The sequence below is a fragment of the Salmo salar genome, chromosome 04 (assembly GCF_965601325.2).
Source record: "Salmo salar chromosome 04, fSalSal1, whole genome shotgun sequence".
NCBI lineage: Eukaryota > Metazoa > Chordata > Actinopteri > Salmoniformes > Salmonidae > Salmo > Salmo salar.
In genome coordinates this window covers 49180480-49206977 of record NC_138294.1, presented here as the reverse complement: position 1 = coordinate 49206977, position 26498 = coordinate 49180480, and the positions used below count along the sequence as shown (strand labels likewise).

Below are 26498 nucleotides of genomic sequence, written 5' to 3'. Positions count from 1 at the left end.
TGCCAAATCTTTTCAGTCTCCTGAGGGGGAATAGGCTTTGTCGTGCCCTCTTCACGACTGTCTTGGTGTGTTTGGACCATGATAGTTTGCTGTTGATGTGGACACCAAGGAACTTGAAGCTCTCACCCTGCTCCAAAACAGCCCCATTGATGAGAATGGTGGCGTGCTCGGTCCCCCTTTTCCTGTAGTCCACAATCATCTCCTTTGTCTTGATCATGTTGAGGGAGAGGTTGTTGTCCTGGCACCACACAGCCAGGTCTCTGACCTCCTCCCTATATGCTGTCTCATGGTTGTCGGTGATCAGGCCTACCACTGTTGTGTCATCGGCATACTTAATGATGGTGTTGGAGTCATGCCTGGCCATGCAGTCATGAGTGAACAGGGAGTACAGGAGGGGACTGAGCATGCACCCCTGAGGGGCCCCGTGTTGAGGATCAGCGTGGCGGATGTGTTGTTAGCTACCCTTACCACCTGGGGGTGGCCTGTCAGGAAGTCCAGGATCCAGTTGCAGAGGGAGGTGTTACGTCCCAGGGTCCTTAGCATATTGATGAGCTTTGAGGGCACTTGTGGTGAGCTGTAGTCAATGAATAGCATTATCACATAGGTGTTCCTTTTGTCCAAGTTGAAAAGGGCAGTGTGGAGTGCAAGAGATTGCATCATCTGTGGATCTGTTGGGGCAGTATGCAAATTGGAGTGGGTCTCGAGTTTCTGGGATAATGGTGTTGATGTGAGCCATGACCAGCCTTTCAAAGCACTTCATGGCTACAGACATGAGTGCTACGGGTCGGTAGTCATTTAGGCAGGTTACCTTAGTGTTCTTGGTCACAGGGACTATGGTGGTCTGCTTGAAACATGTTGGTATTACTGACTCAGTCAGGGACAGGTTGAAAATGTCAGTGAAGACACTTGCCAGTTGGTCAGCGCATGCTCAGAGTATTCGTCCTAGTAATCCCTCTGGCCCTGCGGCCTGCTTAAAGGTCCTGTGATCACACAGTCGTCCGGAACAGCTGATGCTGTCATGCATTTTTCAGTGTTACTTGCCTTGAAGCGAACATAGAAGTAATTTAGCTCGTCTGGTAGGCTCGTGTCACTGGGCAGCTCGCAGCTGTGCTTCCCTTTTGAAGTCTGTAATAGTTTGCAAGCCTTGCCACATCCGACGAGCGTCGGAGCCAGTGTATTACGATTCAACCATTGTCCTGTATTGATGCTTTGCCTGTTTGATGGTTCATCAGAGGGCATAGCGGGATTCCTTATAAGCTTCCGTGTTGGTGTCCTGCTCCTTGAAAGCGGCAGCTCTACCCTTTAGCTCAGTGCGGATGTTGCCTGTAATCCATGGCTTCTGGTTGGGGTATGTACGTACAGTCATCGATGCACTTATTGATGAAGCCAGTGACTGATGTGGTGTACTCCTCAATGCCATCGGAAAAATCCCGGAACATATTCCAGTCTGTGCTTGCAAAACAGTCCTGTAGCTTAGCATCTGCTTCATCTGACCACTTTTTTATTGACCGAGTTACTGGTGCTTTCTGCTTTAGTTGTTGCTTGTAAACAGGAATCAGGAAGATATAATTATGGTCAGATTTGCCAAATGGAGGGCGAGGGAGAGCTTTGTACCTATCTCTGTGTGTGGAGTAAAGGTGGTCTAGAGTTTACTGTACTATTCACTGTAGTGTTTTTGAGGAAATTACTGTAGTATACTATAGTATTCACTGTGGTGTTTTTGCGGACATGACTGTAGTATACTATAGTATTCACTGTAGTGTTTTTGCGGGCATGACTGTAGTATTCTATAGTATTCACTGTAGTGTTTTTTGTAGTGAAAGTAGCAGATCCAAGAAGTCTTATAAATTTATAAACTTATAAACTTTTTAATAAGTTTAGAAGTTGTTCTTATCTGCCTCTGTACTGACTCCCTTTAATGGTTATAGAACCTGTCTAACCTGTCTAGTTGTTACAATTGTAATAAAACATTTGTGTTTTTGCTAATGTGTTGTCTGGTCCGTTGCATTGCTCAAAACTGTTGACCCAACTCAATAGGTGGCATATCATGAACCTGTGTCTTATGTTCTGGTTGATGTGTCCCCCTCATTAAACAATAGGCGTAGTCTGGTAGTTGTGCCATCTTAGCTAACACTAATCGGCAGGTGTTACTACAATATACTACAGTCATGTCCACAAAAACATGACAGTAAATACTACAGTATACTACGATCATGTCCGCAAAAACACTACAGTTTAACACTATAGTATAATGCAGTTATGTCAGCAAAAACACTATAGTGAATACTACAGTTTTCACTATAGTATTTGTCCGGACTTCAGTTCGCAGAAATACTACAGTGAATACTATAACATATAAATATACTAATACTACAGTATTTAGACCATAGTACCTAGAAACAAAACACATACATAACCACAGTGAGCTGTACAGGCACTAGGAAAATAGGAGTGGCGTGTGCTTGCTGGGAGGGAGGCAGTCAGTCTGCCCTACAGCCGCTGAACATAACCACACGCTGGACCCCCTTAAATGGAGTGCCAGCTTCCGTGGCTGTGGCCTGTGGGCTATGATACACTGCCCACGGTCCAGACAGGGAGGGAGGGAGGGAGGGAGGGAGGGAGGGAGGGAGGGAGGGAGGGGAGCAAGGCGAGAGGTCCTCTATATCTGTTATCTGCTGCTTGGAGACTGCCGAGGATGTACAGACAAAATGACACATAAAAGAGCGAGCTATATTGGACTGCAGTGGACTGTAAGCTGAAGTCACATTACAAGAGATACCAGCAGAGAAACATGTTGCTAAATTGTAGAAAATGTGCTGACTTGCTGCTATTTCAAGAGTGTTTACCTCATATTTATTCTCATGTAATGCCCAATTCTGACTCAGAATTCAATTCAATTAAACAGATAATTTGCTCTGTTAGTGACTTTCCTACCTGAGGTGTGTTTGTGTAAAACCAGGCCTGTGTGGAAGACAGGTAAACACGATGATAGCTAACCTCAAGAGCCACTGCTCACAAAGTCAGTTCACATTCAGTCTGAATATCAGTCAGTTGCTTTTCACTCAAATTAAATAATTGATCCTATCTATACTGAACAACAATATGGAGCAACATGCAATCATTTCATTGATTTGACTGAGTTACAGTACCTATGAGGAAATAAATTCATTAGACACTAATCTATGGATTTCACATGACTGGGAATACAGATATGCATCTGTTGGTTATATATTTCTTTAAAAAAGGGCCTCACAATAGACCTCAGGATCTCGTCATTGTATTTTTGTACATTCAAATTACAATTGCAGTACGTCCAATCGGCCTCACAACCGCTCGCCCTCACAACGCCATACACGTGGTCTGCGGTTGTGAGGCCGATTGGACGTACTGCCAAATTCTCTAAAATGACATTGGAGGCGGCTTATGGTAGAGAAATGAACATTAAATTCTCTAGCAACAGCTCTGGTGGATATTCCTGCAGTCAGCATGCCAATTGCACGCTCCCTCAAAACTTGAGACATCTGTGGCATTGTGTTGTGTGACAAAACTACACATTTTAGAGTGGCCTTTTATTGTCCCCAGCACAAGGTGTAATGATCATGCTGTTTAATTAGCTAATTGATATGCCACACCTGTCAGGTGGACGGATTATCTTGGCAAAGGAGAAATACTCACTAACAGGGATGTAGACAAATTTGAGAGAAATCAGCTTTTTGTGCGTATGGAAAATGTCTGGGATCTTTTATTTCAGCTCACTTTACATTGTGTTGATATTTTTGTTCAGTGCAAATAGAATCATCAAAGCGAAGAAGTCCCTATCCAGACCATCAGGATTTGTGGATGTTTTTAGTTGTAATGAATAAACAAAAGAATAGAGGAAATTAATGTCCTGACAGACTTCATTAGATGGTAGAATTTCGATGCCTCCTTTTTAATTAATGTGCAATATGCCATAGTGGCCCTTATCACAATTACAAGAGAAGACTACCTTGGGAAATGTATGATTCATTTGTCATCAAGACCATTCCCATATGAGGAATGCACTTCTTTGGGGTAGAGACATATCATAGGAAGGAACTGTTCATTTATGTCTCTCTCTATGGGCTTGTTCTTTGTAAATGGACTCTTGATCGTTGTCGCCAATAAACCACAGGGGATCATAGATTGCATAGTGTGTCTTTCTTTTATATTTTTTCCTGTCTGTTTTTTCATGGTCCCTCATACTGTATACTGGCTTTACTCCTTTAGGACTTTGTTTTATTCGTATATTTCTAAACAGAATAGTCCATAACCTATCAAAATATACTCTCACATCTTATGCCCGCACCACACTAGAGACAGACCAGGCAGTACATATCCCTGGCAATGTGAAATCCTTTCATGAATAAAAAATTCCATGTCAGGTTTTGATGTGTAAACATTCTGACATCTAATTCAGCCCTTGAATCTTTCTGAGTGATCATGCACTCCTAGAGTGCTGTTCTCTCCAGCTGTTTCAACATATGCACGAAGACTTGCATTAACGAAGGCAGGAACATGGCAGGAACCATCAGATACACCACTGTCAGGTTAAGAGGCAACCTTGCGTGTTAGATATAGCATATACATTCAGAGTCGGGGTTCTACTTAAGCTAGGGCTAGAGTAAAGATTAAAGCAGGCGGCGCTGAAAGTCAAGTACATAATTTAAGGCACTTAAGAACATTGGCTGAAAGTCAGGCACAGCTGCACAGACATTTCAGTCGCTAATGGTTGTTTATGTTTTGGCTCAGTATTAGTGATCCATCGTCAGATGCAGCCTCGGAGACCCTAATTAGAGCATACTGTACCAGGCTGGTGCTGTTTGCGAGCCAGGCCCTCCTCCATATGCTCCTATAGGCTGTGGGAGTGGGGGACTGAGAGTGGCACCTGCCCTCTCCTGTTCGTTTGGTTCCTCCTACACACATGTTGAGAATTCGGTCAATCCCAAGCCACCTCCTCTCACTAGGGGAGAACGGCGGAGGAGGAGGAAGAAAGGAGAGACGCTCTTCTCTGTCTTCTTCTTTCCCTGGTGTCTGCGGCTCTCTCTCCTCTCCCCTCTGTGGGATGTTTTTGTGTGTGTGTGTGTGTTTTCTCCCTGTACTCTGTTGATGAGAAATCAATCACTCTCTCCCTGGAGGAGCACCAGCTGCTCTTTGAATCTGCCGTGCCACTTGGCCCTGATTGGCTCCGCTCTTTTCTTTTCTCATTCCTTTTTTATCTTCAAATGAGTTCCCCACCTTGACTCAGTAGCCTATCCAGGCCTAACAGGGAAACAAACCGATGATATCTACGCCCTGCTAAGCCAAACACAACTGGGCTACGTTTATTTATCACATGGGATCTCTGCCTGGGTTGTGTTGGGGGCAGGTGAGAAGTGTGAAGAACGTTAGGGTTTCGATGAAAAAGCTTGGCACAAAAAAAAAAAACGGTGGTTCGACATGACCGGAAGGAATCCTTGTGGTTTCGCAGTCAGTGTAGCAGGTGCAACACTTCTACAGTAGGTCATGAAAGGCCACAATACTCTGAAGTCACCATAAGGCTGCTTAGTCTCGCTCTATTTGTCTCTCTCTGTGTGTTCCCTCTATCTTCAAATCTCCCAGCCCCACCTATTACATCTGTGTACACTCCCAGCGTTTTCATTGATTTCTTTTTCAAAGTGGGAAAAGTGCTTTGGTGTTTCCACTGGGTTTCTACTTCAGAATTAACACCCTCCATGTGACATCATTAACACGGATGAATGCCTTAAAAGGGATGGACTAAATTCTTAAAGGAGAGAGGAAAAAAGCTGATAGAAGAGAGGGAATAGCTAGCAGAGAGTTGCAGAGAAATTGCAATTAAAACCGGAAAAATGCTTAACACGGGGGAAGTAAGGGGAAGAAGAGAAGTGACTTGAACATTCATACTAGAATGCAAACCATGCTTTTATTGTGTGTTCCCTCTGTTTGTGCTTTCAAGGTTTTCTCCATAGAATTACTGGTGTGACTTGGCCAGGGAAACAGAAGTTCAAAGAGTGCGATCCGAATTCCGAGGTCCTGGGCTGGCGTGGTTACACGTGGTCTGCGGTTGTGAGACCGGTTGGACGTACTGCCCAATCCTGTCAGGTGGATGGATTATCTTGGCAAAGGAGAAATGCTCACTAACAGGGATGTAAACAAATTTGAGAAAAATAAGCTTTTTGTGCATATGGAAAATGTCAGTTTTTTTCTTATTTCAGATCATGGAACATGGGTCCAACACTTTACATGTTGCGTTTCTATTTTTGTTCAGTATATATTTGCCTTGCATTAAACACAGACCCTTTCTTGACGTGCTGAAAAAAGTTAACATCCCCGTGGCTAGAAAAAAATAGAATCAACGCAGCGTTTGTTCATTGCTTTCGGCGACTTTCCACACCAAAAGCTTCTCATCTGCTTGTGCAGTTTTTTCTGTCAGTTTGGCATAACAGGGAGTTGTTTGCTCTTTTGTGAACATGCTCATTGCTACTGAAGGTTGATGGGTGGGAATCATGAATAAAGATGTGACTCTAATTGATCTTTTTATACAAGCATCAGCAAGGAAGGAAATGGAAAGGGTTTGTGTTTTAACCCAATAAATCCATCTTGCCTCTTTATCTACATCTAGAGAGGCGACAGATTCTTCTGTCATTTTGTTTGTGCGTTTGTTTGTGTACTTTGTGTACAGTGTGTACTGTATATAGCTGAGAGCATTTGGCTAGACAGAATTAGCCCATTTTAAAAGGTTTAATCCTCAATCTCTTATCTTCAATTATCATTGTCAAGACTATGAGTAATCACAGCCTCACATTCTTCTGTCTCTTACATCTACCTTTGGGCCATCCAGATCTCTCCCTCAAGCTAGGGAGGAGTGGAGTGTGTGCCCCCCCCCTCTCTATTTCTGCTCCCCTTCTTCTCTCTCGCTCTCTCTCAATTAAATTAAATTCAAAGGGCTTTATTGGCATGGGAAACATATGTTAACATTGCCAAAGCAAGGGAAGTAGATAATATATAAAAGTGGAATAAAAAATAAAAATGAACAGTAAACATTACCCTCACAGAAGTTCCAAAAGAATAAAGACATTACAAATGTCGTATTATGTATGTACAGTGTTGTAACGATGTGCAAATGGTTAAAGTACAAAAGGGAAAATAAATAAACATAAATATGGGTTGTATTTACAATGGTGCCCTTTTCTTGTGGCAACAGGTCACATATCTTGCTGCTGTGATGGCACACTGTGGTATTTCACCCAGTAGATATGGGAGTTTATCAAAATCGGGTTTGTTTTCTAATTGTTTGTGGATGTGTGTAATCTGAGGGAAATATGTGTCTCTAATATGGTCATACATTTGGCAGGAGGTTAGGAAGTGCAGCTCAGTTTCCACCTCATTTTGTGGGCAGTGTGCACATAGCCTGTCTTCTCTTGAGAGCCAGGTCTGCCTATGGCGGCCTTTCTCAATGAAAAGGCTATGCTCACTGAGTCTGTACATAGTCAAAGCTTTCCTTAAGTTGGGTCAGTCACAGGTATTCTGCCACTGTGTACTCTTTGTTTAAGGCCAAATAGCATTCTAGTTTGCTCAGTTTTTTTTGTTAATTCTTTCCAATGTATCAAGTAATTATCTTTTTGTTTTCTCATGATTTGGTTGAGTCTAATTGTGTTGATGCCCTGGGGCTCTGTAGGGTCTGTTTGTGTTTGTGAACAGAGCCCCAGGACCAGCTTGCTTAGGGGGCTCTTCTCCAGGTTCATCATAGGTGATGGCTTTGTTACGGAAGGTTTGGGAATCGCTTCATTTTCGGTGGTTGTAGAATTTAACGACTCTTTTCTGGATTTTGATAATTAGCGGGTATCGGCCTAATTCTGCTCTGCATGCATTATTTGGTTTTTTACGTTGTACATAGAGGATATTTTTGCAGAATTCTGCATGCAGTCTCAATTTGGTGTTTGTCCCATTTTGTGAATTCTTTGTTGGTGAGTGGACCCCAGACCTCACAACCATAAACTGATTCAAGTATTTTTAGCCAGATCCTAATTGGTATGTCGAATTTTATGTTCCTTTTGATGGCATAGAAGGCCCTTCTTGCCTTGTCTCTCCAATAGTTCACAGCTTTGTGGAAGTAACCTGTGGTGCTGATGTTTAGGCCGAGGTATATATAGTTTTTGTGTGCTCTAGGGCAATGGTGTCTAGATGGAATTTGTATTTGTGGTCCTGGCGACTGGACCTTTTTTGGAACACCATTATTTTGGTCTTACTGAGATTTACTGTCAGGGCCCAGGTCTGGCAGAGTCTGTGCAGAATATCTTGGTGCTGCATTTCTTAATATTACTCAGTTCCTTTGGCTTTGATGCCTCATGATTGACTATTGCTCGGTTCAAGTAGACTGTGATTTTGTTGTGATCTGAAAGGGGTGTCAGTGGGCTGACTGTGAACGCTCTGAGAGACTCTGGGTTGAGGTCATTGATAAAGTAGTCTACAGTACTACTGCCAAAAGATGAGCTATAGGTGTACCTACCGTAGGAGTCCCCTCGAAGCCTATCATTGACTATGTACATACCCAGCGTGTGACAGAGCTGCAGGAGTTGTGACCCGTTTTTCTTGGTTATGTTGACATAGTTGTGCCTAGGGGGGCATATGGGGGAGGGAATGCTGTCACCTCCAGGCAGGTGTTTGTCCCCCTGTGTGCTGAGGGTGTCGGGTTCTTGTCCGGTTCTGGCATTTAGTTCGCCACAGACTAGTACATTGTCTGGGCCTGGAAATGATTGATTTCCCCCTCCAGGATGGAGAAACTGTCTTCATTAAAGTATGGGGATTCTAGTGGAGGGATATAGGTAGCACACAGGAGGACATTTTTCTCTGTTAAGATCATTTCCTTTTGAATTTCTAGCCAAATGTAAAGTGTTCCTGTTTTTACTAATTTAATGGAGTGAGTTAGGTCTGCTCTATACCAAAATAGCATACCCCCTGAGTCCCTTCCCTGTTTCACACCTGGTAGTTTGGTGGATGGGACAACCAGCTCTCTGTAACCTAGAGGGCAACCAGTGGGTCCGTCTCCTCTATACCATGTTTCTTGTAGGATGACAATGTCTGTATTTACGATTTCTTTGAAGTCCAGGTTCCTGCTGTTTAGGCCAAAGGCAGATGACCTCAGGCCTTGGATATTCCAGCATGAGATAGTGAAGGCTTTGCGGGAGGGTCCCGCTGGTCTGGGAGAGTGTCTCGCTGGTCTGGGAGAGGGTCCCGCTGGTCTGGGAGAGTGTCTCGCTGGTCTGGGAGAGTGTCTCGCTGGTCTGGGAGAGTGTCCCGCTGGTCTGGGAGAGTGTCTCGCTGGTCTGGGAGAGGGTCCCGCTGGTCTGGGAGAGGGTCCCGCTGGTCTGGGAGAGGGTCTCGCTGGTCTGGGAGAGGGTCTCGCTGGTCTGGGAGAGTGTCTCGCTGGTCTGGGAGAGTGTCTCGCTGGTCTGGGAGAGGGTCTCGCTGGTCTGGGAGAGTGTCTCGCTGGTCTGGGAGAGTATCTCGCTGGTCTGGGAGAGTGTCTCGCTGGTCTGGGAGAGTGTCCCGCTGGTCTGAGAGAGTGTCTCGCTGGTCTGGGAGAGTGTCCCGCTGGTCTGGGAGAGTGTCCCGCTGGTCTGGGAGAGTGTCCCGCTGGTCTGGGAGAGTGTCTCGCTGGTCTGGGAGAGGGTCCCGCTGGTCTGGGAGAGGGTCTCGCTGGTCTGGGAGAGTGTCCCGCTGGTCTGGGAGAGTGTCCCGCTGGTCTGGGAGAGTGTCCCGCTGGTCTGGGAGAGGGTCTCGCTGGTCTGGGAGAATGTCCCGCTGGTCTGGGAGAGGGTCTCGCTGGTCTGGGAGAGTGTCCTGCAGGTCTGGGAGAGGGTCTCGCTGGTCTGGAAGAGTGTCCCGTTGGTCTGGGTGGGGTGTCTATTGATCTGTTGCTCCTGTGTGAAGTGTTGGAGCTGTGTTTGAGAGCGATGTCCTTTAGGGTCCGGGCGAAGGTGGCCACTGCTGCCTTCTATAGGTGGACCTGGTCATAGAGGGGGTTCAAGTCCAGGGTAGAGTGGTGGACCAGGTAAACATTTGGTTTTGAGGCCAAATACTTGCGTTTACTCGCTTTTTGTGGTAGCAGGGTGGAGATAACCACTTGTGCGTTGAGGAAAGTAGAAGAAGCTTTTTCAATCACTCCCTTGAGTGCTGTGGCCACCCTTTCCTGTTGGGCTCTCAGGTCGTTTGTGCCTGTGTGTATTATTATGTGGCTGGGTGACCCTAGTTGGTCCTCAGATAGAAGGTCTAGGGAGCGCTGGGTGTTTGGACACCAGAGTTTAGACAAACTGTGTTTGGTAAAAAAAAATGTTTGTTGTTGTATATATTTCCCATTTGAGTCCATAAGGAGTACAATATGTGTCTTGTGTATGTCCTCAGTGGGTGTGGGGGGGTTGTCAGGAGGGCTATCAGGGTGGCTAACGGGGGGGTGCTCAGAGGGGGTGAGATCCCCTGGGCTTGGGGTTATTCATTTGTCTGTCCTGCTGTGATGTTGAGGCTATGGTCAGGGTCTGGGGTGGCCTGTTCTGCTGTGGTGTCAAGACTTTTGTCGGGAGCTGAGGTGGGCTGTTCTGCTGGCTTCTCTGTGGGGGTGGCCACCTCTCTAGTGGGTTGTTCTCTGTCACACGCCATCCCCCTCAACCTCTCCTCCAGCAGTCTGATCCTCTCCCTCCATCCCCCTCAACCTCTCCTCCAGCAGTCTGATCCTCTCCCTCCATCCCCCTCAACCTCTCCTCCAGCAGTCTGATCCTCTCCTCCATCCCCCCTCAACCTCTTCTCCAGCAGTCTGATCCTCTCCTCCATCCCCCTCACCTTCTCCTCCAGCAGTCTGATCCTCTCCCTCCATCCCCCTCACCCTCTCCTCCAGCAGTCTGATCCTCTCCTCCATCCCCCTCACCCTCTCCTCCAGCAGTCTGATCCTCTCCTCCATCCCCCTCACCCTCTCCTCCAGCAGTCTGATCCTCTCCCTCCATCCTCCTCACCCTCTCCTCCAGCAGTCTGATCCTCTCCCTCCATCCCCCTCAACCTCTCCTCCAGCAGTCTGATCCTCTCCTCCATCCCCCTCACCCTCTCCTCCAGCAGTCTGATCCTCTTCTCCATCCCCCTCACCCTCTCCTCCAGCAGTCTGATCCTCTCCCTCCATCCCCCTCACCCTCTCCTCCAGCAGTCTGATCCTCTCCCTCCATCCTCCTCACCCTCTCCTCCAGCAGTCTGATCCTCTCCCTCCATCCTCCTCACCCTCTCCTCCAGCAGTCTGATCCTCTCCCTCCATCCCCCTCACCCTCTCCTCCAGCAGTCTGATCCTCTCCCTCCATCCTCCTCACCCTCTCCTCCAGCAGTCTGATCCTCTCCCTCCATCCCCCTCACCCTCTCCTCCAGCAGTCTGATCCTCTCCCTCCATCCTCCTCACCCTCTCCTCCAGCAGTCTGATCCTCTCCCTCCATCCTCCTCACCCTCTCCTCCAGCAGTCTGATCCTCTCCCTCCATCCCCCTCACCCTCTCCTCCAGCAGTCTGATCCTCTCCCTCCATCCCCCTCACCCTCTCCTCCAGCAGTCTGATCCTCTCCCTCCATCCTCCTCACCCTCTCCTCCAGCAGTCTGATCCTCTCCCTCCATCCTCCTCACCCTCTCCTCCAGCAGTCTGATCCTCTCCCTCCATCCCCCTCACCCTCTCCTCCAGCAGTCTGATCCTCTCCTCTATCCCCCTCACCCTCTCCTCCAGCAGTCTGATCCTCTCCTCCATCCCCCTCACCCTCTCCTCCAGCAGTCTGATTCTCTCCACCATCCCCCTCACCCTCTCCTCCAGCAGTCTGATCCTCTCCCTCCATCCCCCTCACCCTCTCCTCCAGCAGTCTGATCCTCTCCTCCATCCCCCTCAACCTCTCCTCCAGCAGTCTGATCCTCTCCTCCATCCCCCTCACCCTCTCCTCCAGCAGTCTGATCCTCTCCTCCATCCCCCTCACCCTCTCCTCCATCCCCCTCACCCTCTCCTCCAGCAGTCTGATCCTCTCCTCCATCCCCCTCACCCTCTCCTCCAGCAGTCTGATCCTCTCCTCCATCCCCCTCACCCTCTCCTCCATCCCCCTCACCCTCTCCTCCAGCAGTCTGATCCTCTCCCTCCATCCCCCTCACCCTCTCCTCCAGCAGTCTGATCCTCTCCCTCCATCCCCCTCACCCTCTCCTCCAGCAGTCTGATCCTCTCCCTCCATCCCCCTCACCCTCTCCTCCAGCAGTCTGATCCTCTCCTCCATCCCCCCTCAACCTCTTCTCCAGCAGTCTGATCCTCTCCTCCATCCCCTCACCTTCTCCTCCAGCAGTCTGATCCTCTCCCTCCATCCCCCTCACCCTCTCCTCCAGCAGTCTGATCCTCTCCTCCATCCCCCTCACCCTCTCCTCCAGCAGTCTGATCCTCTCCTCCATCCCCCTCACCCTCTCCTCCATCCCCCTCACCCTCTCCTCCAGCAGTCTGATCCTCTCCCTCCATCCCCCTCACCCTCTCCTCCAGCAGTCTGATCCTCTCCCTCCATCCCCCTCACCCTCTCCTCCAGCAGTCTGATCCTCTCCCTCCATCCCCCTCACCCTCTCCTCCAGCAGTCTGATCCTCTCCTCCATCCCCCTCACCTTCTCCTCCAGCAGTCTGAACCTCTCCTCCATCCCCCTCACCCTCTCCTCCAGCAGTCTGATCCTCTCCTCCATCCCCCTCACCCTCTCCTCCAGCAGTCTGATCCTCTCCTCTATCCCCCTCACCCTCTCCTCCAGCAGTCTGATCCTCTCCTCCATCCCCCTCACCCTCTCCTCCAGCAGTCTGAACCTCTCCTCCATCCCCCTCACCCTCTCCTCCAGCAGTCTGAACCTCTCCTCTAGTGCTCTGTTCTTCTCCTGCTCCTGCTCTTTCTCCTGTAGATGTTGTCTCACTACAGTCCAGAGTGCAGATATGTCTCTCTCCACCTCCAGCTCTCCGGGTCTGGTTAAGGGTTTTTTGTTGTGCTGGACTGTTGTCTGGGTCTGTGCTGACTGGAGTGTAATCACCTGTTGTTCCAGCTCCAACTGCCTTACCTCCAGCTCGGTAAATGTATCCTTCATTTCAATGAGGGGAGTAGTACTCTGTGCTGGGAGGCTGACTTTCCGCTTGGGGTTGCTCGTCCTTGGGGTTATATAATGAAGAGGTCTGGTCTGGTGGGGGTATCTTTCTCAAGGGAGAGCTTCTCCTGCTGAGCTAATTCTTTGATTAGGTGAAAGTCCAGCTGAAACTGTTTGGGGTTGCCCTGTACCAATACTGTTCCAGATTTATAGAGATTTATTTTAGCTGAATCAGGGTCCTCCGTTGTCTTGTATCCTGAGTTTCCACCCCTCGGTAACAGGGATTTAACAGGTGACATCAATAAGGGATCATAGCTCTCACCTAGATTCACATGGTCAGTCATTGTCATGGAAAGACCCGGTGTTCCTAATGTTTTGAACACTCAGTCTAACACAACAATTTTTAAACAATACATCATCTATGTACATGTGAGGCACGGGGCCTGCCTAAATCAGCCATTTTGAGCTAGATTACACACTGTCACTGTAAAGACTGTCTCTCAGCAGGTAGCCTAGTGGTTAGAGTGTTGGGCCAGTAACCAAAAGGTTGCTGGATCAAATCCCGAGTTGATAAGGTAAAAATCTGTTGTTCTGCCTCTGAGCAAGGCAGTTAACCCACTGTTCCCTGGGTGCTGAATACATGGATGTCAATTAAAGCAGCCCCCTGCACCTCTCTGATTCAGGGGGTTGGGTTAAATGGGGGAGACACATTTCAGTTGAATGCATTCAGTTGTACAACTGACGATGTATTCCCCTTTCCCTAATATTGTACAACATGTAAGCAGCCAATGCTTCAATATAAGGCAGGATGAAAACAATGGAATACATCCTGAAGATTTATATCATGCTTATTGAAAGTAGGTCATTTTCAAAAGACACAAAGCAGATAATGTGATATTGGTGCACACAGTGATTATTCAACATACAGCTGAAGTTAGGGGGTTGTTAGAAGTTTGTATTCAGATGAATACACAAGTCTTTTTTTCGGCACTAAGTTTTAAACTATGGGTGTGACATGACGCGTCATGCCCATAAATCAACGCAATGTCTTTTTTCGGGTTTTAGAATTGTCAGGGTCTTGGATAGAATTGGATTCATCTCCACTCAGTAGACAATATATTAGGTACACCGCTCCGTTCACGAAAATGGTCACGTGGCAGTGGCTTGCTATATAAAGCAGGCAGACAGGCATCGAGGCATTCAGTTACTGATCGATTGAACATTAGAATGGGCAAAACAAGTGACCTAAGCAACTTTGAGCGTGGTATGACCGTTGATGCCAGGCTTGACGATTCCAGAATATAAAAAACTGCCAGCCTCCTGGGCTTTTGACGCACGACAGTGTCTGTTTTCCAGAGAATGTATGTTTTTTGTTTGTCGTACCAGTCAGTGGCAGTCCTGTGGTGAAAGCAGCTTGTTGATGAGAGGTCGAAGGAGAATGGCAAGAATTGTGCAAGCTTACAGGCGGGCCGCAAACAGGCAAATAACGGCGTAATACAACAGCGGTATGCGGAACGGCATCTCGGAACGCGCAATTAATTGGTCCTTGTCATGGATGGGCTATTGCAGCAGACCACCACACCAGGTTCCACTCCAATCAGCTAAAAACAAGAAGAAGTGGCTCCAGTGGGCACGTCATCACCAACACAGAACAATTGAGGAGTGGAAAAACATTGCCTGGTCCGACGAATCCCAGTTCCTGTTGTGTCATGCTGATGGCAGAGTCAGGATTTAGTGTAAGCAGCATGAGTCCATGGCCCCATCCTGCCTGGTGTCACATCGGGTTCCTTGATACCAATTGGGCAATGTTTCCATGCCCTTAAGAATTCAGGCTGTTTTGGAGGCAAAGGGGGACCGACCCCATAGTAGATGGGTGTACCTAATAAACTATTCTGTGCTAGCTACAATATGGCAAACTTACCAAATGAGGCATCCTTATTCAATGACATTTGTTTGTTGCTCCTGCTAGTTTCACTCTATTAATCATGCTTTTTGTGTATGAATATTTCCCCTACAGATGTCATGTTGGTCAACAGATAGGTATTTCTGCATTAGTAATGGTTAGAACTTACTTACTGTAGCTCTGGTGTGTCAGCCAAAGCTATGTCCTGTGTTTTTGGGTAATGCATGTTGCTAAATCGCAGGGGGAATAGCAACGTGACCACGGTGTAAAATCATGGCATACAGTTATAATTTAAGTATATTTAGGAATATGATGACTATTACCTTAACACCCTAAGGTCGATGTTCACGCCCAGGTGGTAATCTAATTATCATAATAAAAAAATCTGTCAATTTAAGCTAGAGATACAGTATCTATTTTTTTGCATTGGATGCATCTCAATCCACCACATCTGCCTATGTCACACTTCCACATCTGCCTATGTCACACTTCCACATCTGCCTATGTCACACTTCCACATATGCCTATGTCACACTTCCACATCTGCCTATGTAACACTTCCACATCTGCCTATGTAACACTTCCACATCTGCAGTGAAAGGTGACAGTGCTATAGCGGTGTTTGTCAGACCATGAGACATCCCAAAAATGGGTCTTCTCACAAAAACGTCAGTAGTGTCTGAACTATTATGATCCCTCTATGGAAAGATGAGACTCTCACGAACATGATGGTGTTCTCCATTTTGCTCTACGACCTCCACAAGCGTGGGACTCCACTGAAGTCGGTACAGCCGATCTGCCAACTTCTGTCTATAGCGTCCGAACAGTTTGGGCTACACACTAATATGACCCCTCCGTGTAAAGGTGAGACCCTCATGAACACGTACATGTTTTTCTCTAGGACGCCCACAGGCCTCACAATACTCCTCTGAAGGTCTCCCGGTACCAGTCAAAAAAAGTTAATGGAAGTACTGTATATATGGAGACTGTTTAGTAAAAAAATAAACATGTTTTCTGATCTTTCTTATATATCTCAGATATACAGTTGAAGTCGGAAGTTTACATACACTTAGGTTGGAGTCATTTTTTAACCACTCTACAAATTTCTTGTTAACAAACTATAGTTTTGGCAGGTCGGTTAGGACATCTACTTTGTGCATGACACAAGTAATTTTTCAAACAATTGTTTACAGTCAGACTATTTCACTTATAATTCACTGTATCACAATTCTAGTGGGTCAGAAGCTTACATACACTAAGTTGACTGTGCCTTTAAACATCTTGGAAAATTCCATAAAATGATGTCATGGCTTTAGAAGCTTCTGATAGGCTAATTGACATCATTTGAGTCAATTGGAGGTGTACCTGTGGATGTATTTCAAGGCCTACCTTCAAACTCATTGTCTCTTTGCTTGACATCATGGGAAAATCAAAAGAAATCAGTCAAGACCTCCGAAAAAAATCGTAGACCTCCACAAGTCTGGTTCATCCTTGGGGGCAATTTTCAAACGCCTGAAGGTACCACGTTCATCTGTACAAACAATAGTACGCAAGTATAAACACCATGGGACCACGCAGCCGTCATACCGCTCTAGAAGGAGACGTGTTCTGTCTCCTAGAGATTAACGTACTTTAGTGATTAACGTACCACAGTCAAACGAGTCCTGTGTCGACATAACCTGAAAGGCTGCTCAGCAAGGAAGAAGCCACTTCTTCAAAACCACCATAAAAAAGCCAGACTACGGTTTACAACTGCACATGGGGACAAAGATCGTACTTTTTGGAGAAATGTCCTCTGGTCTGATGAAACAAAAATAGAACTGTTTGGCCATTATGACCATCGTTATGTTTGGAGGAAAAAGGGGGAGGCTTGCAAGCCGAAGAACACCATCCCAACCATGAAGCACGGGGGTGGCAGCATCATGTTGTGGAGGTGCTTTGCTGCAGGAGGGACTGGTGCACTTCACAAAATAGATGGCGTTATGAGGAAGTAAAATTATGTGGATATATTGAAGCAACATCTCAAGACATCTGTCAGGAAGTTAAAGCTTGGTTGCAAATGGGTCTTCCAAATGGACAATGACTCCAAGCATACTTCCAAAGTTATGGCAAAATGGCTTAAGGACAACAAAGTCAAGGTATTGGAGTGGCCATCACAAAGCCCTGACCTCAATCCCATAGAAAAGTTGTGGGCAGAATTGAAAAGCATGTGCGAGCAAGGAGCCTACAAACCTGACTCAGTTACACCAGCTCTGTCAGGAGGAATGGGCCAAAATTCACCCAACTTATTGTGGGAAGCTTGTGGAAGGCTACCCGAAAAGTTTGATCCAAGTTAAACAATTTAAAGGCAATGCTACCAAATACTAATTGAGTGTATGTAAACTCTGACCCTCTGGGAATGTGAAAGAAATAACTAAAAGCTGAAATAAATCATTCTCTCTACTATTATTCTGACATTTCCCATTCTTAAAATGAAGTTGTCTAACTGACCTAAGAAAGGACATTTTTACTCTGATTAAATGTGAGGAATTGTGAAAAACTGAGTTTAAATGTATTTGGCGGTGTATGTAAACTTCCACTTCAACTGTAGGATAGACATTTCAGAACAAACTTCTTTTAGATATTTTGGGGGGACTATCTGTTGTTCCATGATATGAATTTCTTAATTCCATTATTTTACCTTTACATTTGTTTGTGTTGTTGTGAATTGTTAGATACTACTGCACTGTTGGAGCTAACACAAGCATTTCGATACACCCGCAATAACATCTGCTAAATATGTGTATGTGACCAATAAAATTTGATTGGATTTTGATTTGTTATCCAATGCGTTTGTATGGGCTAATAGCAGGAAGGCCAAATACATTTTTTCTCGTCAAATTCTTTTTAAATATTTGTTTTATACTTGAAGGGGTCTTAAAATTCTAAATCAAATAGCAAAATGATCCTTGGTATGACCTTCTTAAAACAGTTCCATATAGATTAGTAGACACTCCACCCGCTCCGGGTTAGACAGGGCTTAGACTGTTTAGTGCCGGAAAATAAGAGTTAAATACATATAAAAAAATAACACATTTTTCCTGATCTTTCTTATATCTCTCATATATACGTTAAACACTTCATAACAAACTTGGTAACTTGGAATTACGTTCTTAAAACAATTCCATATAGCTTGGTAGTACCCCTGCCCCAGCTTAGACCGGGCTTAGACTCTTATTGGTTAATATGTTTCTGTGCATTTCATGCACTTATTTTGTTCCATGAATTGTTGATGGTTTATTTCAGGGTCCTTGATGGAAACGTATATAATATGTGCCATTCCTGTAGTGGCTGGCAGGGGACAGATTGCTACATTGTTGCTGACAGGCATTATTGTGGCCTGGGTGTATGTCTTGGTGTACACTTGATTACTATTATTTGATGTTCCTGTTTGTTCATCGTCCTGTTCATTATGACATGAATTTTCAATGAAAAACATCACTACACCATTCGTTCTAAATATGCTGGTGACCATTTCGTAAAACAGCCAAAGTCTAAATGAAGCTGAGATTATAGGCGATTAGTTTATGACATTTTAATACCTATGGAAAATCCTATCAGAATGGAAGAAACATCTGAGGAATAGAAGTGTGAGGCCACTCCCCTACTTCACCAGCAGCCACTAACGGCACGAGATTACTCTCTGAACTTAGAGAGGTTTATCGGGGACTCTGTCCCTTGTTACGTGTTTGGCAATATGGTCAGAGAGATAACTCTTGGAAAAGGCATGTTTTATCCCGCCGGCGACAGCTGTGAAAACGCAATCATTGGAGTATGAACTCTGAAGGACGCCTCGAGGATCCCGCATTGACAAGGCTGTTTTCCCCTTCAAATAAAATGCATGATGCATTATTGACGTCTGTGCGTGTTGTTGGGAGGGAACTCAACTCTCTGCTAGTCAAGGCCATAACTGACAATATACTGACAATATACTGTACCTACCAGGACAGCGAACAGTCTTTCCATTTGCAGCTCTTACGGGAGATGCTGAGTATTAGATTCATATTTGATTGTAAATTCTTACCTTATAAACAGACTTATTCTCTCCGTCTTTTCCCAGGAGTACACCATCGATGTGTTCTTCCGTCAGAGCTGGAGGGATGAGAGGCTGAAGTTCGACGGGCCCATGCAGGTCCTGCCTCTTAACAACCTCCTGGCCAGTAAGATCTGGACTCCGGACACCTTCTTCCACAACGGGAAGAAATCTGTGGCCCACAACATGACCACGCCCAACAAACTTCTACGACTGGTGGACAACGGTACCCTGCTTTACACTATGAGGTGAGCCATTACCCTTTATTCACCCATAGTACCAAGATTGGATACTTTCAAAATGATGTTGGCCCACTGCATACTCCACTACCACCCACCACCACTGTCTGACCAAACACCGCCACCACCACACTCATCCCGTTACTCACACAAAAAAATCTCCTGACAATGCACATTTGGTATTGGCTGGCTAGCAGAGAGGGCATGGTCTCCATCTTGTGTAATGTTATCTGAGTTAGGGGAGTCTGAGGTGGGCGACAGGAGTTTGAGGTGGGCAAGTAGGCCTGAGGCCAGCTAGTGGAATGACCTGCGCACAGAGGTGCTTTGATGAATGAAGGTGATAATTGAATAGTGGATGTCTGGGCCAGGAGCTATCCAGAGCAATGTGTCTGACTGCCAGGGGACTGAGTGGTCTCTCCCTGAATCCAGTCTGACACAGCACATGCTTCATGGAGGCAGCCATGGTGTAACTAAGCTCCTCTAGCCACACTCTTTTGTTCAGAGGATTGTAACTATGATGTTCAAAGTACTCTTTGTCCTGACAATCAGTAACCACTCAGCCAGTCTACTGTGTACTATGTAGCTGTTTGGACATCCTCAACAAGCTTGAGTAAAATTGTATTGCTTATTTAAGAAACCTGTAGCAGCAAGAAATGTTTTAGCACTTAACTGCCGCCACTCTGTCTCCTCATCAAGTATTGCTTCTGAATTTCTTGATATACAGTGCATTCGGAAATTATTTGGACCCCTTGACTTTTTCCACATTTTGTTACACTACAGCCTTATTCTAAAATTGATTTTTTTTAAAAGATCTCTCATCAATCTACACACAATACCCCATAATGTCAAAGCAAAAACATATATATATATATATATATATATATATATATATATATATAATTTTTTATTTTTTTTGCAATTTAATAAAATAACAAAACATCTGAAATATCACATTTACATAAGTATTGAGACCCTTTATTCTGTACTTTGTTGAAGCACCTTTGGCAGCGATTACAGCCTCGAGTCTTCTTGGGTATGACGCTACAAGCTTGGCACACTTGTATTTGGGGAGTTTCACCCATTCTTCTCTGCAGATCCTCTCAAGCTCTGTCAGGTTGGATGGGGAGCGTCACTGCACAGCTATTTTCAGGTCTCTCCAGAGAAGTTATTCCTGCTTTGTCTTGGCTGTGTGCTTAGGGTCGTTGTCCTGTTGGAATGTGAACCTTCGCCCCAGTCTGAGGTCCTGAGCGCTCTGGAGCAGGTTTTCATTAAGGATCTCTCTGTACTTTGCTCCGTTCTACTTTCCCTCGATCCTGACCAGTCTCCCAGTCCCTGCCGCTGAAAAACATCCCCACAGCATGATTCTGCCACAACCATGCTTCACCGTAGGGATGGTTCCAGGTTTCCTCCAGACGCGACGCTTGGCATTCAGGCCAAAGAGTTCAATCTTGGTTTCATCAGACCAGATAATATTGTTTCTCATTATGGGGTATTGTGTGTAGATTGACGAGGAACAAAAATAATGTCATTCATTTTAGAATAAGGCTGTAACGTAACAAATACTTTCCGAATGCACTGTATAACCCTTAAAATCTGAATAGAAGCAGGGCTCTTCATATAGTAATGACAGTAGTCCATAGGGACTCTAGCTGATAATTAGGATAGCTCTTATTGGGGTAGTTCATTTACCTGTGAATTTAATGCTGCAGTTTTCACATTGAAAGAGTCATGGAACGGCATTATTTTCCCAGCTGGGTCCCTTATTATGAGTTCATTTGATGTGACTGTGATTCTCCTGAGGCTAAGAATAACATTTGGATTTGGATTGATTATTAAAGGGCCTGTCACTTCTTCATTTGCAAGCAAAAGTAGCGTGTTGCAAGACAAGTTGCTATCAAGGGCTTTTTGGCTATTCTAGACACTGCATTAAGGCAAACAAGATACAGAAATACTATTTTATAAATAGTTTCTGGGGCTATTACACGTGGACATCAGTACACCGTATTAATTTCATTGTATTATTCATTTCATTGTTAGTATTCATTTCATTATTGATTTAAAATCATTTCCGATGTTTTAGGAAACGCCAAGGGCAGGCAATTTAGGGACACTACGAAACGTGTTCCAACTCGAAACGTGTTCCCCTCCGACAATCAAAATATTTTCACATGACCCTCCCTTTGTACTGTAAAAACAAATGTCACACCCTCCCCCCTCCATAAATCGAACTGCCAAATAGGGATTATCACCACAAATAAAAATAATTGTAGCAACCATGTGTTTATAAACGTGGATATTGCCTTGACCAAATCGACCTGGCCACTTCGCCGAACACCACGGATGAGCTCACTCTCCCTGCCATTACACTATGATCAGAGCCAGCTGCAAACAATGATCAGCTAGGGGGAAATCCGATTTTTTACATTTTGATGCTATATTTATAATCATATAAAATATATGCAACAAATGTTCCACCTACAGGTTTCTGTACCAATCCACCACACACAACCAACACATAACTGCATACCGATTACCGACTTCGAAAGCTTCATCATGGTTTACGTTTTCAACACCACAATCAAATAGAATAGATAAATAGAGTATGTCAATCTCGACAAACAGAAAATTCATCCCTCCCTACTAAGTATCTAAGACGTGGCTTGACAAGCTCTGAATGTCATTAAACCTTTTGGTGTTTTCTAACAAATGTCTCTTTTCATTCCATGGGGTGGCAGGTAGCCTAGTGGTTAGAGCGTTGGCCAGTACTGAAAAAAATGAAAGGTTGCTGGATCGAATCCCTGAGCTGACAAAGTAAAAATCTGTTGACTGCACCTGAGCAAGGCGGTAGACCGGTAGACTGTCATTGTAAATAAGAATGTGTTCTTAACTGACTTGCCTAGTTAAATAATAATAATAATAAAATCCATTTATTGAATTGATGCTGGTATTGATGCTGGTATTGGAGTGAAGTAGATTAACGTGCGCAGGTAGCCTACAGGAGACTTTTACAGGAGCTTAATCAAATTAAAACATTGTGACTGGTTTTGTTTATTCCACACATACTATAAAATGCATAATACATTTAAAATGTTAAATTACACATATTTAGGCTATATTGAAGCGTTACGTTCGAGGTCGAGGAATAGTCGCTCATATCGGAAAGGAGGTAGGAGGTTCGCATTAAGCTTTCCTGAATAACTGTACCTGCTGTGTGGCCACATTATATAGGATGACTTGGGCGAATGATGATTGGCAACAGTCAGTGCATCAGTATCAGAAGTAAAATTACAGCCAGACTGTCCTGTACTGTGGCATTCTACACCTTATCATCTGTCGAGTGCAGACCCACAACTGATCCAAATGGAATGAAACATTCAAATAACTGTCACAACTGTCGATGAATTGAGAGTCCAACCCCAATCAACTAGACATAGAAACACAGACATAGACCAGTGACAAACCCCATAATACATACATCAACTACCCTCTGCCACGTCCTGACCAAAATACAATAACCAAATATACTCTATACTGGTCAGGACGTGACAATAACAGAGCTTTTGCGCCATTATTCAAATTACATTTTCACTGCAGTTTCCAGCCTAGAGTAGAATTGTACTCACTTGTAAACAATAATGCAATATTCATTAGCCTGCATATTTAAAAAAAAAGATATAATAATGTAGCCTGCAAAAAAATACAAACCATTAAAAAACCAAGGGACCTCACCAAAAGATTTTAGCCTTTTGGTATTCCCACTTCTGACACCAGTGTAGCAAATGGCAGGACAAGGAAGTGAATCCAGGTCACTGGCGTGAAAGGCAAATGCCCTGTGCATTGTGCCAATAGGGTTAACCCACTTGGTAGGAATTGTACCATGACTCATATAGCGAGGATTGTGACAGTATAATGGCTTTGGTTTGACAGTCACAGGGACCAGGGTTGGAGTCCCAGTCAGGGTACCCCCCTAATCCAATATATTGGTGTCAGATGTTTGAGAACACCATTGAAAGCATGTCCCAGCCGAGTTTTAGTCACAGTACATTTGTGTTAGGCTAGCAATGTTTCTGTCAGGTTTCTGCACTGCATATGTGATGGCAGAGTATGCACCCAATTGACACAAACCACCATGATATCGTCTGCCAGGTAGACCTACTTTGCAGTCAACATTTCATTGGGAAGGTTTTTGGAGATTACTATTTCATGCATCACAGAGTTTATAGAGCCAATATGCTATATACAGTGAGGGAATTTTGTACGTTTGCCCACTGACAAAGAAATGATCAGTCTATAATTTTAATGGTAGGTTTATTTGAACAGTGAGAGACAGAATAACAACAAAAAAATCCAGAAAAACACATGTCAAAAATGTTATAAATTGATTTGCATTTTAATGAGGGAAATAAGTATTTGACCCCTCTGCAAAACATGACTTAGTACTTGGTGGCAAAACCCTTGTTGGCAATCACAGAGGTCAGACATTTCTTGTAGTTGGCCACCAGCTTTGCACACATCTCAGGAGGGATTTTGTCCCACTCCTCTTTGCAGATCTTCTCCAAGTCATTAAGGTTTGGAGGCTGACGTTTGGCAACTCGAACCTTCAGCTCCCTCCACAGATTTTCTATGGTATTAAGGTCTGGAGACTGGCTAGGCCACTCCAGGACCTTAATGTGCTTCTTCTTGAGCCACTCCTTTGTTGCCTTGGCCGTGTGTTTTGGGTCATTGTCATGCTGGAATACCCATCCACGACCCATTTTTAATGCCCTGGCTGAGGGAAGGAGGTTCTCACCCAAGATTTGATGATACACGGCCCCGTCCATCGTCCCTTTGATGCAGTGAAGTTGTCCTCTCCCCTTAGCAGAAAAACACCCCCAAAGCATAATGTTTCCACCTCCATGTTTGACGGTGGGGATGGTGTTCTTGGGGTCATAGGCAGCATTCCTCCTCCTCCAAACACGGCGAGTTGAGTTGATGCCAAAGAGCTCCATTTTTGGTCTCATCTGACCACAACACTTTCACCAGTTGTCCTCTGAGTCATTTAGATGTTCATTGGCAAACATCAGACGGGCATGTATATGTATTCTTGAGCAGGGGGACCTTGCGAGCGCTGCGGGATTTCAGTCCTTCACGGCGTGTGTGTTACCAAATGTTTTCTTGGTGACTATGGTCCCAGCTGCCTTGAGATCATTGACAAGATCCTCCCGTGTAGTTCTGGGCTGATTCCTCACCGTTCTCATGATCATTGCAACTCCACGAGGTGAGATCTTGCATGGAGAACCCAGGCCGAGGGAGATTGACAGTTCTTTTGTGTTTCTTCCATTTGCAAATAATCGCACCAACTGTTGTCACCTTCTCACCAAGCTGCTTGGCGATGGTCTTGTAGCCCATTCCAGCCTTGTGTAGGTCTACAATCTTGTCCCTGACATCCTTGGAGAGCTCTTTGGTCTTGGCCATGGTGGAGAGTTTGGAATCTGATTGATTGCTTCTGTGGACAGGTGTCTTTTATACAGGTAACAAACTGAGATTAGGAGCACTCCCTTTAAGAGTGTGCTCCTAATCTCAGCTCGTTACCTGTATAAAAGACACCTGGGAGCCAGAAATCTTTCTGATTGAGAGGGGGTCAAATACTTATTTCCTTTATTAAAATGCAAATCAATTTATAACATTTTTGACATGCATTTTTTCTGGATTTTTTTGTTGTTATTCTGTCTCTCACTGTTCAAATAAACCTACCATTAAAATTATAGACTGATCATTTCTTTGTCAGTGGGCAAACGTACAAAATCAGCAGGGGATCAAATACTTTTTTCCCTCACTGTACACTGAGTGTACTAAACGTTAAGAACACTTTCCTAATATTGAGTTTCACCCCCTTTTGCCCTCAGAACAGCCTCAATTTGTCAGGGCATGGACTCTAAAAGGTGTCAAGCATTCCACAGGGATACTGGCCCATGTTGACTCCAATGCTCCCCACAGTTGTGTAAAGTTGGCTGGATGTCCTTTGCCTGGTGAACCATCTTGATACACACAGGAAACTGTTGAGCGTGAAAAACCCCAGCAGCGTTGCAGTTCTTGACACATTCAAAACGGTGCACCTGGCACCTACTACCATACCCCCTTGAAATATTTTGAATGGAACACATACACAATCCATGTCTCAATTGTCTAAAAGGCTTAAAAATCCTTCTTTAACCTGTCTCCTCCCCTTCATCTACACTGATTGAAGTGAATTTAACAGGTGACATCAATAAGGGATCATAGCTTTCACCTGGATCCACCTGGTCAGTCTACGTCATGGAAAGAGCTCAGTGTATCTTGCCTTTTAGAAAAACAAAACAAAACAAGGAAATAGCATCATACATTCTTGCAATACTGCTACTTATATTCTTACACTATTCAAGCATGATTTTCCCTGAAAATGTTCAGTGTGTTGTTAGAGGTGTCCCCATCTTTACCATGTCCACCGTACGTGTCAGTGAGTCTTGCATATGCACGCTCTGATTCAGAGAGGTTGGGTTAAATGCGGAAGACACATTTCAGTTGAATGCATTCAGTTGTACAACTGACTAGGTATCCCCCTTTCCCTATCTTAGCACACGCAGTCGTGCTATTGAATCTACATCTGATCCGGTGCCACTACCAAACCAGAACCCTTATGCTTTACAACATAATGAAACACTTAAGTTGTATAATATGTTTACTTAGCGGGTTGAAAAGTGCCGTTTTGACTCATGCAATCTTTCAGAAAGCCTTCTAAAGCGTGTGATGTCATCATTTGTCCCTGTATTGCAGTGTATTGTAGCTGTTTAGTGGCGGCATTGTGTGTTGGCATTGTGAAAGCAGAGAGAGGGGGTTGAATAATAGATCCTGGACTGGATATTGCTGTTTCTCAGAAGCAGTTTTTTTTTCATAGAGTGCCTTGCCCTCCACAGTGCTACCAGTTATGTGTTAAAGACAGGCTGCAGTTGTCTCCAACAGCATTTTATGGAGAGTTCATTATGTTTTCATGAATTAAAGAGTACTGTGTGCAGAAACTGCCTGCGGTTAATGTGACTGATACAAAAGATAGATTACACTTCGATAGCATCCAGCCCTGTGAGCTCATCTGACTCAAATGCATCCTCTTAGCTATGACAGAAAACAAAGAGCTCCCTTCCTGTCT

General features: G+C 44.9%; 1 protein-coding gene across 1 annotated transcript in view; it reads left to right on the top strand.

Moving 5' to 3' along the window:
- The window catches only part of LOC106603171 (gamma-aminobutyric acid receptor subunit alpha-3), an 83691-nt gene that overhangs the window by 7298 nt on the left and 49895 nt on the right, over nt 1–26498 (top strand). Inside the window, exon 2 of the mRNA XM_014196486.3 lies at nt 19125–19345. Within this exon, the coding sequence (XP_014051961.2) occupies nt 19125–19345 (221 nt within the window). The remainder of the gene's footprint in view (nt 1–19124; nt 19346–26498) is intronic.